The 18,704-nt window shown below is 37.3% G+C and overlaps 1 protein-coding gene across 2 annotated transcripts; it reads left to right on the forward strand.

The window, feature by feature from the left end:
* The first annotated feature begins 334 nt into the window (after positions 1-334).
* Positions 335-18,656, forward strand: LOC143701540 (casein kinase II subunit alpha). Of its 2 annotated transcripts, XM_077194903.1 has the most exons (15): positions 337-444; positions 1,970-2,040; positions 4,021-4,100; positions 4,737-4,867; positions 6,094-6,205; positions 9,582-9,683; positions 9,791-9,841; positions 9,945-10,004; positions 11,086-11,169; positions 11,506-11,616; positions 11,799-11,900; positions 13,341-13,441; positions 13,519-13,667; positions 14,046-14,135; positions 18,287-18,656. In XM_077194903.1, exons 4-15 carry the CDS (start codon positions 4,767-4,769, stop codon positions 18,403-18,405), a joined length of 1,182 nt encoding a protein of 393 aa, XP_077051018.1. In that variant the 5' UTR covers positions 337-444; positions 1,970-2,040; positions 4,021-4,100; positions 4,737-4,766; the 3' UTR covers positions 18,406-18,656. The 2 variants fall into 2 exon arrangements, with proteins under 2 accessions (XP_077051017.1, XP_077051018.1); XM_077194902.1 differs by lacking the exon at positions 4,021-4,100 and having other exon boundaries at positions 335-444.
* Positions 18,657-18,704: the final 48 nt, after the last annotated feature.

Consider the following 18,704-nt stretch of genomic DNA (forward strand, 5'->3'; position numbering starts at 1 on the left):
TACATTCTGTTATCAAATATTATAGATTCTACAATTGTGCATACAATAAAACAACAACGAAAATAAATATATACAAAGTACTAGAGAGGAGTAGCCTATAACCTAATAATAGAAAGCAGAATATCCCCAAAAAATATATTTGTAGAGCACACAAACTTATTCAAAGAGTCTGTATACTGTCTGTGTACATCCTTACTTCAGTCAACAAAACCATACATTTGGGGTTTTATCACTAAACTTGTTTTTATGGATGTGAATTTCTCAAAAATACAATGGATCAAAAGCTGTGCTCAACAGGAGGACAGAAATCGATCGAGCTTCAGTCTGAGCGGAAGCCGGTCTCCGTGCCTCGCGCCCCCTGCAGGACTGGAGGAGCGTCGCGGCGCGTCGCGTCTCCTCGCGCTAACTGCCTTCGCCGCCGCCATATTAACACAGAGCTGAGAGGTAATACAAACCGCCCTTTATTTCAATACTTCGTGTCAATCTATAGATACTTATAATATATACAGGATCATCAAATCATTTCAGGGACGACGAGGGTTTTTTTGCGTTGTGTATTATGCTCTCTTGTGTCTTTAGAAATGTTTAATGTTTAGATGATTGAACGTTAGCATGGCTGTGGCTAACGTGATGACATGCTAATGATATATACGATTAACTCGATGATTTTATGCCTTTTAATTTGTTTAACACTTAAATGATGTCGTAAATGTGTGTTTAAGGGTAGATGTATTTGAATATAAAGTAACTGAGTGATTGCGAATGTGTAAAACAAGGACAGGCTGTTAGTTTAGCTCCTAACTGATGCTCTACATCCTGATCTGAATGAGTGTTTGAGCTCCATCTCTGATTTTGGTCATTATTCTCTTATTTAACCTCTTATTCCACTTTAAATCTGTAAAAACCTCCATAAAGACTTCAAATATTTAACACCCTGTATTTTGATCCTGCATGAAGATGCAGAAGATTGTGTTTTAGGCTCATTGGTGGATATTTCATTAAAACAGCCAATATTTAAAGGGTTGAAAGCGTTATTTTAAACAAATTTTAAAGGTGCATTTGATTGCATATGTGGTAAGAGGTTTATTGATAAAAATCAATAATTTTCTTTTTTTGTTTAAAATGTTTTTAAATTATTTTATCAGTATCCACTATCATTCTGGAAGGAGGTGAACTGGTTTGATGGTTTAATCCAGGGAAACACTCAATTGATCCCAAAGCATTAAAACATGTCTTTGATGCCCAAAAATACAGACTATGGGACACTTTTTCCCTGGCCTGAATAAGTGTCAGAACAGTGATGGAATACTTTAAATATCAAAATTGGTGGGACAACCTGTCACTCACATGAGATCGACCAATAGCAAACCACAACCATCCAATCAAGTTCCTCACTACATTTTTTTCTTCTTCCAAAAGCCGTTTCACGCCTACAATATACGGGTCTGAAAATGTCATGGAAGTTTCAATATTGAATGTATTTTTCTAATTATTTTCAAAATATAAAATTAGAGCTTCTAATTATGCTCTAAAATATTTCAAATGCTATAAACTGGTCTTTGTAAGTGCAAGCTGCATAAAATAAAAATAAAGATCCTATTCATTGGTCAAAGTGTGGACTTGTTATTCATTTTAGCATGATTAAAAAGTCCTAAATTAGATTTTAAAAGCTCTGCAAATACCCTGGTGTTTCATCCTGGTGAGCTCGGTTGATCAATCTCTGTGCACTTAGTGATTGAGATCGACACAGTTCTGACGGACAGATGGAGAATGTTCCCTAATGAAAGTTTATGATTGTTTTTCACTCAATCATCACTTGGTGTTCAACACAAATGTTGCTTCGAATGTTTGTGCCAGTGGCCTGGTTTGGCTGCACACGACAGGTTTACAAACAAACACACGCTTGTGCAAATCAGATACTGCCGTCAGTTGCGATTCTTAATGTTGTTTGCTTTGCATTGCCTCACAGGTGTTTGGACTGTCGTCCTCTTGTAAATCCAGCACAAGATTCCCCAAGGCTGCCCGCAAGTACAACTGAAGGTGAGTGTGAGTTAAATGTCCAAACCTCATTGGACACATTGGGGATCATGTAAAATGTGTCTGCATATTTGTTCTGTAGATTAGATCATGTCATTTTTGCAATTAGATACTGTAATGACTGCTAGTGAATACAGGCTTTGTGAATCATGTGATATCAGGTTCAGCGCTCTTCTGAGGAGGCAGGAATCTTTGGAATGGTGATCAAACCCAAATCCCATCTGGAAAAACAAAATTATCCATTGTTGCTGATGGTACATTCCCATGAATGTCATTTAGCACCATTGTATTTGTGTTCCAGCATACATTTTTGACTTCTGAAGCATTAATAAATGGGGATGTGCCAAACAACATACTTTTGAACTTACTAGTTGGCGAGTTGTCTAAATGACTAGTCGATGAAGGGGTCTCAAGGAAACCCTGTATAACTAGGCAGGTTTTAGGTTTACTTGACCCCGATGCATTTATTTACAGCGTTTACATAAGATTTGCTGAAGTGTAACATTTTGTGTTGCTATTTTTAATATGATATGCCATTTTAAAACCACAATACTACCTTTAAAAAACAGCATGAGACGGGATGGCGTGAGGCTGTTGTAGCGATGCAGAGACAGATATTTTGGCATGTTGCATGTCTTGTATCTTGTGTCCCTAACATTTAAAGGGCAACTTCACAGATTTTCAATCAACTCTATATTCTTACAATGTCTGTTAGCGCTTTGCGTCTTTGTATGCAAATTATGTCTTTGCTGCTGACCTTGATAATCCAATTTAATCATAAGCAAATGCGACTTTAGTGAAACATCACATTTGTGTTTCTTTTTTTATTACTGAAATAAGAGTGTTGAATTATCTTTTCCTGCATCCTATTCTTCTGCAGTACAGAATGGAAGCCGAGCTAAAAGGTTTGTTTGCGTTGTGCTCTCTACTGTACAGATATGAATTTGCATTTCCTTCAGCCTGATTTAACACAACTTTTTGTTATTAAAAAACAAACGAGCAAGCTCAGCCCAGGTGAGAATAAGTAACGTAAAGTAATGACGCATTCCATTCCATAAAAAGTAACAAACTAAAAAAGTTAGCTACTTTAAAAAAAGTTACGTGCTACAATATTGCATTTCTTAAAGTAACTTTCCTCAACACTGTAAATGAGGACATCTAGGTGCAGGTTAACATAGAGAAAGAGTACACATTGTTCATTTCTATGTACTTATGACATTGTAACTAACAATGCAAAGCTGGCTGAAAACTAGCAAAGTTGTCCTTTTAATGATGATATGAGCAGGCCATATGGTTTCCCTTTCAACTAGTTAAATTAAATTACAGTAGTACAGACATGAGTGAAATCTAATCACACTATGGTCCTGTTGGCCAGTTTTCATTACAGCACTGATTCCGGTACTGTACCAAAATAGTTTATTAAACAGGAGGTACCTGTTTTAAAATGTGATGAGACATTCACAGCTCTGATTTATTTCTGTTTTAATGTGGCAAAGCTGCTTTTTTAACTGTAAAGAGCCTACAGATGGGTTGTTAATATAGCATGGCAGACATCTTTTTATTGTAGTTATTGATATATTTTTAAATTTTTAAACATTAACCGACCCGCATTGCCTTGAATGGTGTTTTCTGAAGCATAAACGTTACTTTTGATCTTTTTCACATTTGATAATGGGTTTTTCAAAAGTGCAAGTCATCATAGTTGGGTCAACTTCTATAGTGGTGAGCAGAAACTACAACAAATATAATGTTTAAGGAAAAAATCTTGAGAGATTGATTACATTGGTCAGAAAAGAGAAAGATGTCAGTGTTTCAATGGCAACACCATCAACGCTGAAATGAAGTGGTACAGGTCAGAGCTTTTAAGTTGTTTGTTCATTAATATTGTAATGTTATGTGCTTTGAGACATGAGGTAGTTTAACGCAGCGTCTCTCGTGACGCTTTTGTTTGCTCCCTGCTGTACGTGTTCATGTGTTTTGAAGGAGGCGTGGCTTTGGAGACGTTCTGAAGGGAGGGTGGGATCTTATCTCTCCGAAAATTGCCTACCCTACCTTTAATAGATGTATGTATGCAATTTCTCACAAAAAAAAATCCTAAATGTCTAAGATATAAACACTTATAATAGGCTGACCATAGGGAATGAGGGTAAGAAAAACATGTTTTTGAAGGATCGATGATGTGTTGAACCATTATTTAAACTTTGTTAATCTTAAACAAAAGTTAGTGTACTACAACTCTAATTACTTAAAATGAATAGAAACCCAAAAAGAAAATGGAGCCAACTTGTATTTAAATTTTTATTTTTTTAAATGTTTGTGTTTTCAACCCTGAAAGAATGTGCTGACACCTTTTGGACTGCGGTGGTCGAGTCTTCCTCGGTCTGCTTGCATCTAGATTAAAACTTTCCTCCATCTGGGCAGAGTTTCAGAACCTATATCCAATTTATCAAGACAGTCAGGGGTCCGTGTCGTGGGCGGGGGCCTGTAAAGCCAAACATCCCAGTTGTAGATTTTTTTTATCCTTTTGTTTGTCCACTTTCAAATGGGGCCACATATTTCAGGCCCCAAGCATTGCAGTTAATGTTATCGATGTGCGTTGGCCTGATAGTTCTGTCCTTGTATTGATTGGTTATTTGTGTGTGTCTGCGTGTGTGTGTGTCTGTGTGTGTGTGCCTGTGCGTGTGTGTGCTTGTGTTCAGCCCTGACAGGCGCAGCCACACACACAGATCATGTCCGGCCCTGTCACGAGCCGATCCCGCGTTTATCCAGACGTCAACACACAGAGACCGCGGGAATACTGGGACTATGAATCTCACGTCGTAGAGTGGGGGTGAGTGCAGAGACAGATTTATTTTTTATTTTTGTGTGTGTGTGTGTGTGTGTGTGTGTGTGATGGCAATGCCTGATATTGATGTGAGAATGATTGTGGGCTGATATTAGACTTCTGAAATGACGAAGATCACAAAAATGAAGTATATTACAGGTTTGTTATCAGTCATGGAAAAGATTGGATTGTCTTATTAATGTTTTCTAAGCCTGTAAATTTCTATAATGAATATACAATACCATTCAGAAGTTTGGGGGCAGTATACGTTTATATTTTTATACTTTTACTCAGCAAGCATGCATTCAATTCATTAAAAGTGACAGTGAAGACATTTGTTACAAACATTTCTATTTCGAATAAATGCTGTTCTTTTTAACTTTCTATTAATCAAATAATTCAGATTGTTTTATATTTAATTTTTTTATGAAATTTCAACAAAAATATGAATCGGCACAACTGTTTTCAACATTGATAATAATACAAAATATTTCTTGTGCATCAAATCATCTTATTAGAATGATTTCTGAAGGATCATGTGACACTGAAGACTGGAGTAATGATGCTGAAAATTCAGCTTTGATCACAGGAATAAATTACATTTTAAAATCTATTACAATACAAGAGTTATTTAAAATTGTAATAATATTTCACAATTTTGCTGTTTTTACTGTATTTTTGATCAAATAAATGCAGCCTTGGTGAGCAGAAGAGACAATAAAAAGGTAAAACTTGCTCACAATCCATAGTGATTGTTTGATTTGTTAGTGAATCGTTCTTTTGAGTTGGCTTTTTGAGCAAATCAGTGTAACAGGTTCACAAATTGCTCTGAATGATTAATTCGCAAAATCGGAAAGGGGTAGGATTGTGCCAGCACAGTAATGTATTGAAATGCATCACAAGATTTGCTCTTTCTCTGGCAGTGACGCTGATTCTCGATTGCGTGTTTAGGGCAGATTTAATCTCAATTAAATGCAGCTGAATTGAACAGAACACAGGGTCTTGAGGACTTAATTGTACAGAGACACTGGTAATTGCAAGCTAATGGTGTTTGATTCATTAGTTTGAACACTTTATGTATAATGATCAAATATTAAATATCATGTTATATTTCATTCAGTTGGCAGAGTTCTGCAGAAGTATTTCTCTCGGTAGGGATACAGTGCTAATGTATTTGTCTGGATGGGCATTTCATTTGCACTTGTAATAACAGCTGTCGGTCTTGTCAACAGGAATCAAGATGACTACCAGCTGGTGCGGAAACTCGGCCGAGGAAAGTACAGCGAAGTGTTTGAAGCCATCAACATCACAAACAACGAGAAAGTAGTCGTCAAAATACTCAAGGTGAAGAGCGTTGTTGTTCAAGGCAGCTTTAAAGGCATTCGGTGAAGTCAGGTTGGGAAGACCCTTAAACTTCATTTTCATTGACAAGAATGTATGCTGAGATTAGTGTTGTCAAAAGACCCGGTACTTCGGTACCAAGTCGGTACTAAAAAAATGAACTGTTACTAGGGCTGTGCGCAGAATATCGATACGACGATACATCGTCATGAACTCCTGACGATTGCCGTCGATACTGTCGTGCTTTTGAATGTAGCCAATTCAGGGCTCAAATTTCAGCACGGGATTGCGAGTATTACGCATTATTCTAATCATTCCCGCAGGTCTCCCACTTATAATGCGGGAAATTCCCGCAAACATTGATTGAGTGTTCAGCTGCGCCGCGTCTTCTGTCTCTCAAAATGGGTTGCTCAAGGCAAACGTCAAACGCGCTGAAGGCGGTGATACTACACTCTTGCTTTTAGGAGTTGGGACATGACGGAATATTAACTTGCATATCCGGGCGAGCATTGCATTGTCACTTAAGTTTACCATTATAATGACAGTATAATGAAAACAGCATCCGAGCACTAGCTCTTAAAGTGACAGCAGCCATATGTGTCTGTCATTAATATTGTTGTCAAAACAACAAAAGATAGCTTTAATTATAAGGAATCTGATACGTATCGCATCGTGGCTTTAGTATCGTGATGCGTATCGTATCGTGACATTGTTGGTGATACACAGCCCTAACTGTTACGGTACCAGCTTTTCTTAAGTACCGGTGATACTGAAGTACCGGGTTTATCTGGTTCTTGATGCGCTGTCCGAAAGGTGCACAGTGCGTCCTCTTCATAAAAACAGTCTGAGACATGGCGACCGGCAGCACTGCTAATGCGGTGGCTCTGAATCCACTTGTTGACAAGACAGGAGGAAAGAGCCACATATGGAAATTTTTTGGATTAGGCTAATGTCACGTTGCCATAAGGGGCCGTTCACGTGCAAATTCGCAATTTCAAATGTAGGCGCACGGCAAGCGTGCTCATAATAGAAGCGATGCGGCGCTGCTTGCTCGTTTTTCAAGGCGCGCCTCTGTTCAAGGCCGCGGGAGAGCTTGTGGAAAGAAGGAGAAAGCTGCGCTCTCCATGATGATGAGGAAGTGTCAGCAAAGAATTAATTGATTTCTAGCCCTTGCGTTAGCTTTACTACTAGATATGTTTCTGGAGATGAGAAATAAAAAGCCGCCCTGTACAGCTATGATCAGCTGTTCGGCCGAGCTTTCGATGTTCTTATGGAAAGGCCGAAGCTGATCGGTTGGTTTGTCACATGACCTGTTGAGATGAGATGTTTTCATCTTGCCGCGGCATAGCCTACATTTGAAATAACGAATTTGCACGTGCAAAAAACGCGATATGTGAACGGCCTCTAAAGTGTTATCGGGTGCGGTTGCATCAGGGTAGTTTTACGAGTACATGAGCACAGTAACGGACCGACACCAGAGTACTGTATCAGTATCGATGCATCCTTATTTATGTCATTAATATCAGTCCGTCAGAAAAGCAGTTCTAGGCTTATTCTTGGCTGGATAACTCTTAGCAGGTTTAAAAAGCCCTTTTAAAATTAAATATGAACGCAGTTTTGGATTAAATAAAAGTACAGTTAAGTCAAATAAAACACGTTTTATCTCTTGCATAGTTTGGTAACACTACAATAACAGACCATTCATTAACATTACTTAATGCGTTATCTATCAACACACATTGAGGGAACAACATATTTTTACAAAATTAATTAATGTTTGTGAATGTTATGTAATACAAACACTTGATTGTTCATGTTTGTTCACTTCATTCATTGTGCATTAAATAATATTAACAGATAAAACTTTCCCAAATAGAATAATTTCTACAGTTTATAACTATTGTTTATTGTTAGGTCATTATGTCTAATGTTATCTAACAAATGGAATTCCATCTTTGTAACTGTGAAATACACTTTAATAATATATTTTAAATCTAAAGTAAGCTTTTCTACCGAAATTGGTACTGAGAACCGTGGATTTTTACTGATATTGGTACCGAATCCTGAAATTCTGGTACCGTGACAACACTAGCTGAGATAAGCCTGTTTACGTTATGGAAGGCAGTGGACGGTATCGAAACCAGAAGCTGCTGGCCGGCGCTCAGATGAACGGGCGCCTGTCGAATTCCTTGCTCGCCCCGTTCTCCCTTAAACCAGAGAGAGCTCTAGATTCTAGCGATAACACCCGACGAGCTGAGAGCTTCTTTTCAAGCTAAGTGATAAATAGTTTTGAAGATTAGCGCCGTTGTCCCGTAATGTAGCCTGTCGTGTATAATGAACTTCCCCTACCTGGAGACACGGAGGATGAAGCTGCACAGATTGAGTCTAGACGCAGTTATATCAGATGTCATTGCGTCAAACTCGTCTGTACTTCAATACAAGATGAAATTGTAATTGGGCTTATTTACTTCCTTAATAATCTACTTTATTCTGGCGTGGAGCTGTGGCGATACGAGTCTAGCTTGTTCCGTTCCTTCTCAAACCCATTATCAAAGTGAAATAACCTTCTCTTACTCTAAATAAAATTAGTTATTTTTTCCTGATGTAACCATTTCCAAGTTGGTTGTGATTTTTTTTTTTTTACCAATAATTTCTCCACTTTACATGATCCAATCAAGTCAAATCACCTTTATTTATTTAGGGCTTTATACAATAAATTGTTTTAAAGCAGCTTCACTAGAGCTGGGCATTGACACATTCCACTATTGGATTCGATTTTGATTCACAAGCATTCGATTCAATTCCAATTTCGGCTCAATTTGATTCGATATTGATTCATTTGGATATATGTCAGGTACACTGTCAATTATTCTTAAGGAAAAAAACCTGTTAAAATTAATAACTTATTTCAATACAAATATCTGAATTGCACTCATAAGGCAGTTTTTATAATAACAACTTTTTAATGACAATTATGTTTCTTCTCCAATTCGTTAAAACGTTTGCTGTCATAACTTGTTTTAATGACAGATTTATTCAAACATATATAACATTTTGAAGAACAGGTTAAATAAAAATATAATGAATTTTTAATATAGTGCATATATTTTTTCAAAATCAAGAAATCAATATTTTTAACCTAGTCTCTAAAAAAGTTGTGTAATTTATACAGCTCAAGTCTGTTCAGTGTTGATTCAATTCTGCTCAATAACTGTGTTATCAAACAAACACGGATGGATAAAATCAAATCCTGCCCTATGTTATTTCCCAATGAATATTCTGTTGAACACATTATGGAAGTTAAATGTATTGCAAATGCAGTTTTATGTTGTCTTTAATGATTTTGTGTGGCTTGTTTTGTCATTATTTCCATATGCAGCCAGTAAAGAAGAAGAAAATCAAGCGGGAAATCAAAATTTTGGAGAATTTGAGAGGCGGCCCCAACATCATCACACTTCTAGACATTGTCAAGGATCCAGTGGTCAGTTGGATTTCTTGAAGAGGATGTTTGATATGAAAATGTTCTGTATTGTTGAGAATGAAATCAAATGCGTGTTTAACTGAAGTCTCTTGTGTTTCTCCCTCAAGTCTCGAACCCCAGCTCTGGTATTTGAACATGTGAACAACACAGACTTCAAGGTAAATCATTTCTTCTACCTGCTAAATCAATTCTACCACCAAAATGTAAGACGAAAAAAATCAGTTTGTTTAAACCCAACCATCCGCTTGTTCTGTCGTGCAGCAATTGTATCAAACGCTATCAGACTACGACATTCGGTTCTACATGTACGAGATCCTAAAGGTAAGTTCCTTCAGATATCATCTTAAAGCTGTTCACAGAAACTCCAGAGTATCTCAAGTCTGTGACCACTTGTACCTAAATATTAGTTTTGTTTTTTACCATTTTTATTGTACCTGTATTTTTCCAATCTGTTTTAAACTCTCCCTATCTTGAACTGATGTAATTGTCATGTTGAACCTCAGTTCAGCATATATTAGATGCTATTAGTTGTGTAGCTGTTACTTTCTAGTTTTAGTATGTTGTTCATATACATTTGCTGTTAGTCAGTTGTGTGTTAATCCTGGAGTTCATGGGTTCAGGTGTGTTAATCTGGATCAGGTAAAAGTGCGTCACCGCAGCAGAAAGAGCATCTGTCCACTGACTTAAGCTCTGTACCGTCACCACTCATTGCCCCGTTCTGTTTCTCGCTTTGTCTTTGATTCCCAGACCCTGTTTGTATTAGGATCAACAATATTCTGTTTGTTATGATATTGTGAAATATTTCTATTTGAATATATATTAAAATGTAATTTATTCCTGTGATCAAAGCTGAATTTTCAGCATCATTACTCCAGTCTTCAGTGTCACATGATCCTTCAGAAATCATTCTAATATGCTGATTTGCTGATCAAGAATCATTTCTGATTATTATCATCAATGTTGAAAACAGTTCTGGTGCTGCTTCGTATGTTTGTGGGTAAAGGATTCTTTGATAAATAAAAAGTATAAAAGAACAGCGTTTATTTGAAATAGAAATCTTGTAAATTTTGATCAATTTACTGCATCCTTCCTTGCTAAATTAAATATTTTTAAACGCATAGAAGACATTGCATTGTGATAATATGGGTAATTTGGTAATTTTTTAAGATAAAATTAGAATGTTCTCTAATGTTTTAATATTAATAATCTTTTTAAATTAATCATAAATTGTACTTGTATAAATTGAGTTAAATTCTATAGTAGATGAATTTTATTTTAAAAATATATAAAATAATATTTTTATACAATATTTTAGTAATCCAGTAATCACAAACGATGAAATAATGATGTATTAGTGAATGGTTTGAGAAGGCATGTGTTTAAGTGTGGTTCTCTCTCTCAGGCGTTGGACTACTGCCACAGTATGGGAATCATGCACAGAGACGTGAAGCCACACAACGTAATGATCGACCATGAACACAGAAAGGTACTTCCCGCTCACGTCATCGCTCGCGTCAGCCTGTGTGTTACGCCATCTCACTCCACACGTGTGATTGGCTGAATGACGACGAGCTTGCTTGCATGCACCAATCACAAACCAGGGATTGCTGTAGTAAAAGAGAAGCTTTGTTTGTTGCTGTGACATCAAGCACATTACTTTGAGCTCGATCAAATTTGAAAGGTTTGCACATTTCCTGCATCAACAGGGACAGTCCTATTAGATGTTGAGTGAATCACAAATTGTTATTTTGAATCATTAATTATTCCCCTGTCGACTGAGTTCACATTTGATTCTTGTCTGATGGTGTGTTTTCTTGTTTAGCTGCGTCTGATAGACTGGGGCTTAGCGGAGTTTTATCACCCCAGTCAGGAGTACAACGTCAGGGTGGCGTCTCGATATTTCAAAGGACCTGAACTGCTGGTGGACTATCAGGTGAGACGAGATGTAAACAAGACTTTTGGACACAAAGTGCTTGGTTTGTTTTTTTAAGACACAAATCTTGCTTCAAAAGCGTATGTTCAAGCTTCTGTTGAATTAGCACATACAGAAACAGCGTAACATAAAGTCGTTTGTTTTCCTGCTTTTTTGACGCTCATGTTGGTTTCGTCCCTCAGATGTATGACTACAGTTTAGACATGTGGAGCTTAGGCTGCATGTTGGCGAGTATGATCTTCCGGAAAGAGCCTTTTTTCCACGGACACGACAACTATGATCAGGTGATACCTGCTGCTTTTAGGTCTTTTCAAATATTCGTTGTTCCCACTTTATAGGGAACGATTTTTGTGGCGTAATCACAAAATTATTAGAATTAATTTGCCTCAATCAGTGTTGGGTGTAATTACTTTTCCAAGGTATTACTTGGTAAAGTAAGGGATTACTCTTAATTCTGTAATTTACAGTTACTTCTGATGTAATTCCATTAAATATTGTATAGACTATATAACAATTCTATATAAAACAATTGTGGATTTAACATCAAAATTTAATGTTAAAATGTGTTTTTAATGTAACCTTCATCCTTTACACACTTTGGTCAGTTCAAGAATAATTTATGCAATTGTATATTGTTTATTTGAAAGAATTAAAAGAGCAGATTCTTGTCTATCCTTGTATTGTTCAACTGGTCGAGGTTGATATGGGATTTAGAAAGTAATTAGTAATCCAATACTTTTCAGAGAGAGTAATTGGTACTGTTATCTAATTACACTAGCTACTTATTTCATCTTCAGAGTAACTTACCCATCACTGGCCTCAGATCACAGCATGGAAGACAATGTGCTTGGATGGTGGAATATTTTTGAAATATGCACATTTGAGTTTTTAATGCTCTAATATTTCCCACAATACCCTGTGTTAGCAAATAGAAAGATTTTTGACCGCTATGATATTATATCAGTGTCCTACTGTCTGTCTTTGTAAATTAAAGTGCAGTACATAATTTGCATACTCATAAGTATTTGAATTATTTTGATATAAAATATATTTGGGCTGCAACAACTAATTGATCAGCCATTATCGATAATGAAAATAATTGACAACGAATTTGATTAGTCAAGTCTTTATAATCGACTGATTAATCATCAAAATAATCATTAGTTGCAGCCCTAAAATATATATATATTTATTATATAATTATATAGAAATTATATATAAAATTATAATGATTATAAGTATATAACTTTGTCGGACAAAACCTGAAACCAAGTGCATTTTAACACTTCCGGTCACTGGCTTTTTTGAAAAATAAGGTTTCTGGTGAACACAAGCTCAACATATTTTCACATGTTATTTTATAACATAAAATGCATCACTAATACCCCCTTGTGATTTAAATTAAAACAACAACTGTCTAAATTTGAAAAGTCTGCCTTTTACAGCCGTATGTTTACAATCACATACTTGCAAACTATTCTGAATTTATGCTTCAAAAGTTATCTCAATCTGTGAAGGTTTTCATGATGAATAAAACAGGCAAGAATCATAAGCTTTTGTTGGTCACTGAACTTTTTTCCATTGGCTGTTGGATTATTGCAGAAAATGTGTTTTTGTGGAGGGAACCAGTGCAATGCTGACTTCAGGTGGTCAGCTGGTTTGATCTGCTGGATGTGTGTCTGCTGCCCTCTGCTGTTTTTAACCAGTACTGTGTCTTTGTCCAGCTTGTACGGATTGCCAAAGTCCTGGGCACAGAGGACCTCTACGACTACATCGACAAATACAACATTGAGCTCGACCCACGGTTCAACGACATTTTGGGAAGGTACGTTGAGATGTGTGATTGTGTTTATACATGTAATACTTTGACCTCACTTTAAGGATTTTGCTATCTCTCTCCAGACATTCCCGGAAAAGGTGGGAACGGTTTGTCCACAGTGAGAACCAGCACCTGGTCAGTACCGAAGCGTTGGACTTCCTGGACAAACTGTTGCGCTACGACCACCAAGCTCGCCTCACCGCCCGCGAGGCCATGGAGCACCCTTATTTCTGTGAGTGTCTTCATCTACTGAAAACTATGAAGATCAACTTCTGTGCTCCTCATGCCAGAGTCTAGGATCTCTTAAACCTAGAAAATAGCCAAGGAAGCTGAACCAATATCCCAATCCGATTCAAAAACACCTTGATTGCAAAGTTGACATTCACGTCAGTTATGTGATAAAATGATTGAGAAGTGTGAACAATGTCTCTGTAGGAACTAAAGCGGTTGTCATGTGGACACAGGATTTGCTCGCTCATTTGAAATAAAGGTTTATGTACGCTTTTGCATCATGCATTTCATCACTGTGCCCATATGTGAAGCGCTTTGAGTACCTATATAGGCGCTATATATAAATGTAATGATAAATTATTATTATGTCTCGTGTCAGATCCGATTGTGAAGGACCAGGCGAGGATGGGCTCCACTTCAGGCCTGTCCGCTGGATCCACTCCTGTCAGCACGTCCAGTATGATCACAGGTCAGTCACGTGACTCCCTCCGGGGATCTTGCTTATTGAATTGAGCAGGGTTCGTACGGGTGCTTGAAATCCCTGAAAATGCTTGAATTTTGATGATGTGTTTTCAAGGTTTGAAAAGTGCTTAAATTTTGGATAAAATGCTTGAAATTGTAACTATTTCTTTCACAACAAATGCCTATCTGACTGAATAGTTTGTTTATTAAATGGAGATCTAAAATGTAGCTCTTCAGATACAGAGCGATTTGCTACGCTGGCCAGAGCAAAAGTAGGTGGAGTTTTCATTTTGATTTCCGCGCTCGTTTGGATGCGCAGTTTCTATTGGCCGCGCAGGTAATCGTCACCGAGCGCAGCGGCAAAAGTTGAACTATTTTTAACTTTGACCATGGCGTGCGCTCGAGCTCGGCAAGGCTGCGCTCCGCTTTGGTCGACTCTGCAACAAAACGTCCTCGCGCAGGAAATAAATGGGTTCCATAGCGCAGCACATTCCACATCCTGTCAGAAAGGGCCATTAGTGACTGAAAGTACTTGTGTGATAATGTAATGTTAGTATTGCATGTCCGTTATGGCACTTTCATTTGTGGAATAACGTTATGCAGTGAACATAACCAAAACACAGTAATTGTAACGTTAACTACCCGCATATTAAAACCTGCAAACGTTAGCCCAGTGCATAGCAACAACAGTTGATTGCTGAACAGAAATCGTCAGATGGAGTGTCATACAAGTAACGTTAGCCTACTGTAAGGTTGAGGATGGCCTTATGCAATATTTACACTGCTCTATTCCAGTAGATAAATGTATGTCTTGGGAATGAAATACATTTTTTTTTTTCAATTAATATAGGCTATTTATGAGGCAGAAGCCTGTGCACTGTCAGAGTCTTCTGGGTTAAAATTGAATTACAGGTTGCTGTTGCACTCTCAGATTTTGTTCAAACCTTGACTATATCAAGAATGTGTCCCAAAACCAAGGCCTGTAAAATATTTCTGTTCAAATCCTGTCTTCATATTTTCAGCCATTGAAATTTCTTCGGTTTTACAGCCTGAAAATCATATTATATGGGAAGCAATATTTGGACATTAATATAATGAAAAGTATTATTCATAGGCTTTATCTACTTAGTGATACATTTAAAAAAATAAAACTTGTGATTTGCTTAAATATCTGATCCTTCTGTTATTACGAAACACAATTTTGCCTGTTTATAGCATTATCTCTTTTAATGTGATAGAAACACTAAAATAATGTTGACTGTATTGGTATGTAATTTACAGTGGTGTAAGCTGTAAGGTGCTGGAAAAAGCTTTAAAATGGACCTTGAAAGTGCTTGAAATGTGCTTGAATTTGACTATGGAATGATATTCCGGACATTATTAAAAAGGAATTGCAAATTGCATTTGCAATTGCGTTTTCAATTTGTGGACGCATAAAATTTGACTAATCCAAACGCAATTGCAAATCGTGCATTACCGTTTGCATTTTCGTTTAAGCGAACGCACACTGACTGCCAAATTTCAAATGGAAAAGCAAAGTCCGTTTGCAACTGTGTTTCCCATATTTTACGAGTTTTGGCCCTGTCATATTTAAATAGCAATTTGAATTACCACGTCTGCTTTTTCACTTTCTCAGCGTCGCTTATGTAGCCAGCCAAAACTCAAATGGAATACTAATCCCTGAGTATTTATTTATTTCTGATGCCTTTGAAAGCTGTCAATCAGTGTCAAGGGTGGGATTATGCTATGGGGCGTGTTTGTGTTGGGAAGTGACGTCACTCACAGTCGACTGTCAAGAGGTGTTTTATCGAATACAAAATTATAGCCTACATACAACCAAGGGCAAGGCAAATGTATTCATCTACAGTGTCTAATAAGAACGACTAAAAGGCTCAACACAGTTTAAAGGAACACTCCAGCGTTTTTTGAAATTGGGGTTATCCACTGTCTCCGCTACATTTAGATAGGTGGGCAAAAACATTTTTGTCTCAGTGCATGCATTGTCTTAGTCTGGCAGTGTTCTGTTCAACATAGTTTTCTATGTCAGTAGCTGCAAAGATAAAGTTGACGATGCTGACTCGCCATCTTCGCATGTAGTGAACGCGCCTGTAGAGAGAATTGCGTTTGGATTGTCACATTTTATGCGTCCACAAATTGAAAACGCAATTCATTTTGAAAAATGTCCGGAATATCATTCCATATTTGACCTTGGAAAAGGTGTACGAACCCTGATTGAGAATTACAAACTATAATTAAGATTACGAAAGTATTTTTCTGTGTTCATTAGTGTTGGGCGATATGCTCCATTTTCATATCGTCCAATCGTCAGCCTGTGAGATCGGCGATACACGATATTATCGTGAGGGGGCGGGGCTTACTTATGTGATTATTAACTTGATTATTTACTCATTAATTTGCTTGTTTTATTACTTCATTTTATACGAGAATATTTTTCTATTTTGCTAGCAAAGGTTGAGTGTTTATTACTAGGCTATCAGGATATTTCCCGGTGTAGTGAGGTAAAAAAGATCCTAATCATTTTTGTATCTGACTCCGAGTATTTCAACAGTCAGAAGGAAATTTACGGACACACATGATCGTCTCATGCCATTACAGATGCAGCATTTTGACTGTACTTCTGTGCGAGATGAAAACACGTTTTATTAATTTCTAAGGTCAAGAAAGAGTCTGCGTTTGTGATGTATGTCTTCCCACCAGGGCTCTCTCTGTCTGGATGCACTTCACATATGTGCAGTTCAATAAGCCCAAAGAGCGCGGGTGTTTTAAATGCTGGGAGAAATCAGAGTAAGGGGCAAAAATCTGGCTAAGTCGATCGGTTTATACTTAAACTTATGACTTGACTCCGATAAAGGAAAACATGTTTAATGCGTTTACATGATCACATGCATTGTCAGTTTATTCAGAATAATTGGGTTAAGAACGTGCCTGTAAACACGCTCAAAAGTGAAAGTAGAAACGGACTGAGCTTTCGGCTGTCGCTGCATTAACGACGCGTTCTCTCAGAGACGACGATGGGATATAACGGTATAGCGACTATCTTAATTTACTGGCTTAATATTTCTCTTGTGGACCTATATGATGACAGTGAAAAAATTGCAATAATATTTCTTGTTAAACAAGTGTTTGAAGCTGCTTCTGATTTTCACAGATGGCAGAGTTGTGCTGTGTTTGTGAACTAAAGACTGGCCTATATAATTTTAGTGATATTATTATTATTATTAATAATATTTAGTAATTGTATTGTTTTTAGTGTTATTAGTGTCTTTAAACTTTTTGTTAATGTGTTAATTTTAAATAATTAAATAATAGAAAATAGCTCAGTGATCGTCAAAACAACAAAATTAAAATTTTCTCGGTTTAATGAAAACCAAAATAGGTCGTTATGCCAGAGCTTACGGCGATAGGTCAACATCCGGGTATTTCTCCACTGGAACGTGTTAACGCAAACGTGTAAGTTTCACGTTTGAGGGGGTTAAACCGTGACATCTACACATTTTCCAAAGTGGACCAACGTGATTATTTCACGTCTTGTCGTGATACCGGGTTGTGTGTTATGGAAACAAAATAGGCTACTGACGACAAACAACGATGCCGTTTTCATCTGGGATCTGTAGGCTATAAGATATGCATGCGTCTGTTAAAACAAGCACTCTTGACAATTTGTGAATGGATCACATTGCAATTCAATGTTGATGTGGGATGTAGGCCTAGTTTTTTATTCTGTTTTAAAAACATTTTCTTAGAGGAGTCCTCATATGCGCGTGTCGGTGTTGTCGCAAGTGTTAGGCAAGTGATGTCGTTATGAATGTAGGCAAGGCAAATTAATTGGAGTTCCTAATATTAATTTAATAACAATACTAGCTTTATAATAATACTACTAATAATAATTTAATAAGTTCATGGTAAAACGAGCCAATATCGTATTGATATCGTCAAAGGCATCTGCCATCGGCGAAATCTCAGACTATCGTCGATACACGATACTATCGTCTATCGGCACAACCCTAGTGTTCATGGGAAACAATTTTCTAAAAGGCATTGATCTGCAGGTCTTCAAGGAGTCAGAGTGTCAGCTGATACTTGACGCATTGCAAGTGTGTTTGCTTCTAAATGCTGACTGTGTTTGTTTGCCTGTAGGAGGCGTCACATCCATGTCTTCGTCCCAGCCGATGGCCAACATCGCCGGCTCTCCGGTCATCTCGTCTCCCAGTGCTCTCGCCACACAGGTTCCTGCGGCCGCCGGTGCGATGCCCTGAACACACACTCACGCTCTCTGCCCTGGGCCACAGTTTTATGTTGAGTGTAAACAAACTAAAGAGAGACTAAACTAGGTTTCTTTTTTTTCTTCCTTTTTTTCCATACAATAATTATATATTGAAGCTGGGACACACAGTTGTTATGTTGCATCGGTGTCCGGCAGTCTTTCCTGATGATGGTGTCTATATAGAAGCCACTACAGTGTAGAAATTCAGAAAATGGATAATAAAATTTATTTTATATGTCCCTATTTTGGCTTCTGTTTGTTATTCGAACAATATGGATATTTGCTGATGAG

Source organism: Siphateles boraxobius, unplaced genomic scaffold (genome assembly GCF_051911475.1).
Source record: "Siphateles boraxobius isolate OS27281-9 unplaced genomic scaffold, OSU_SipBor_1 33, whole genome shotgun sequence".
Lineage (NCBI taxonomy): Eukaryota > Metazoa > Chordata > Actinopteri > Cypriniformes > Leuciscidae > Siphateles > Siphateles boraxobius.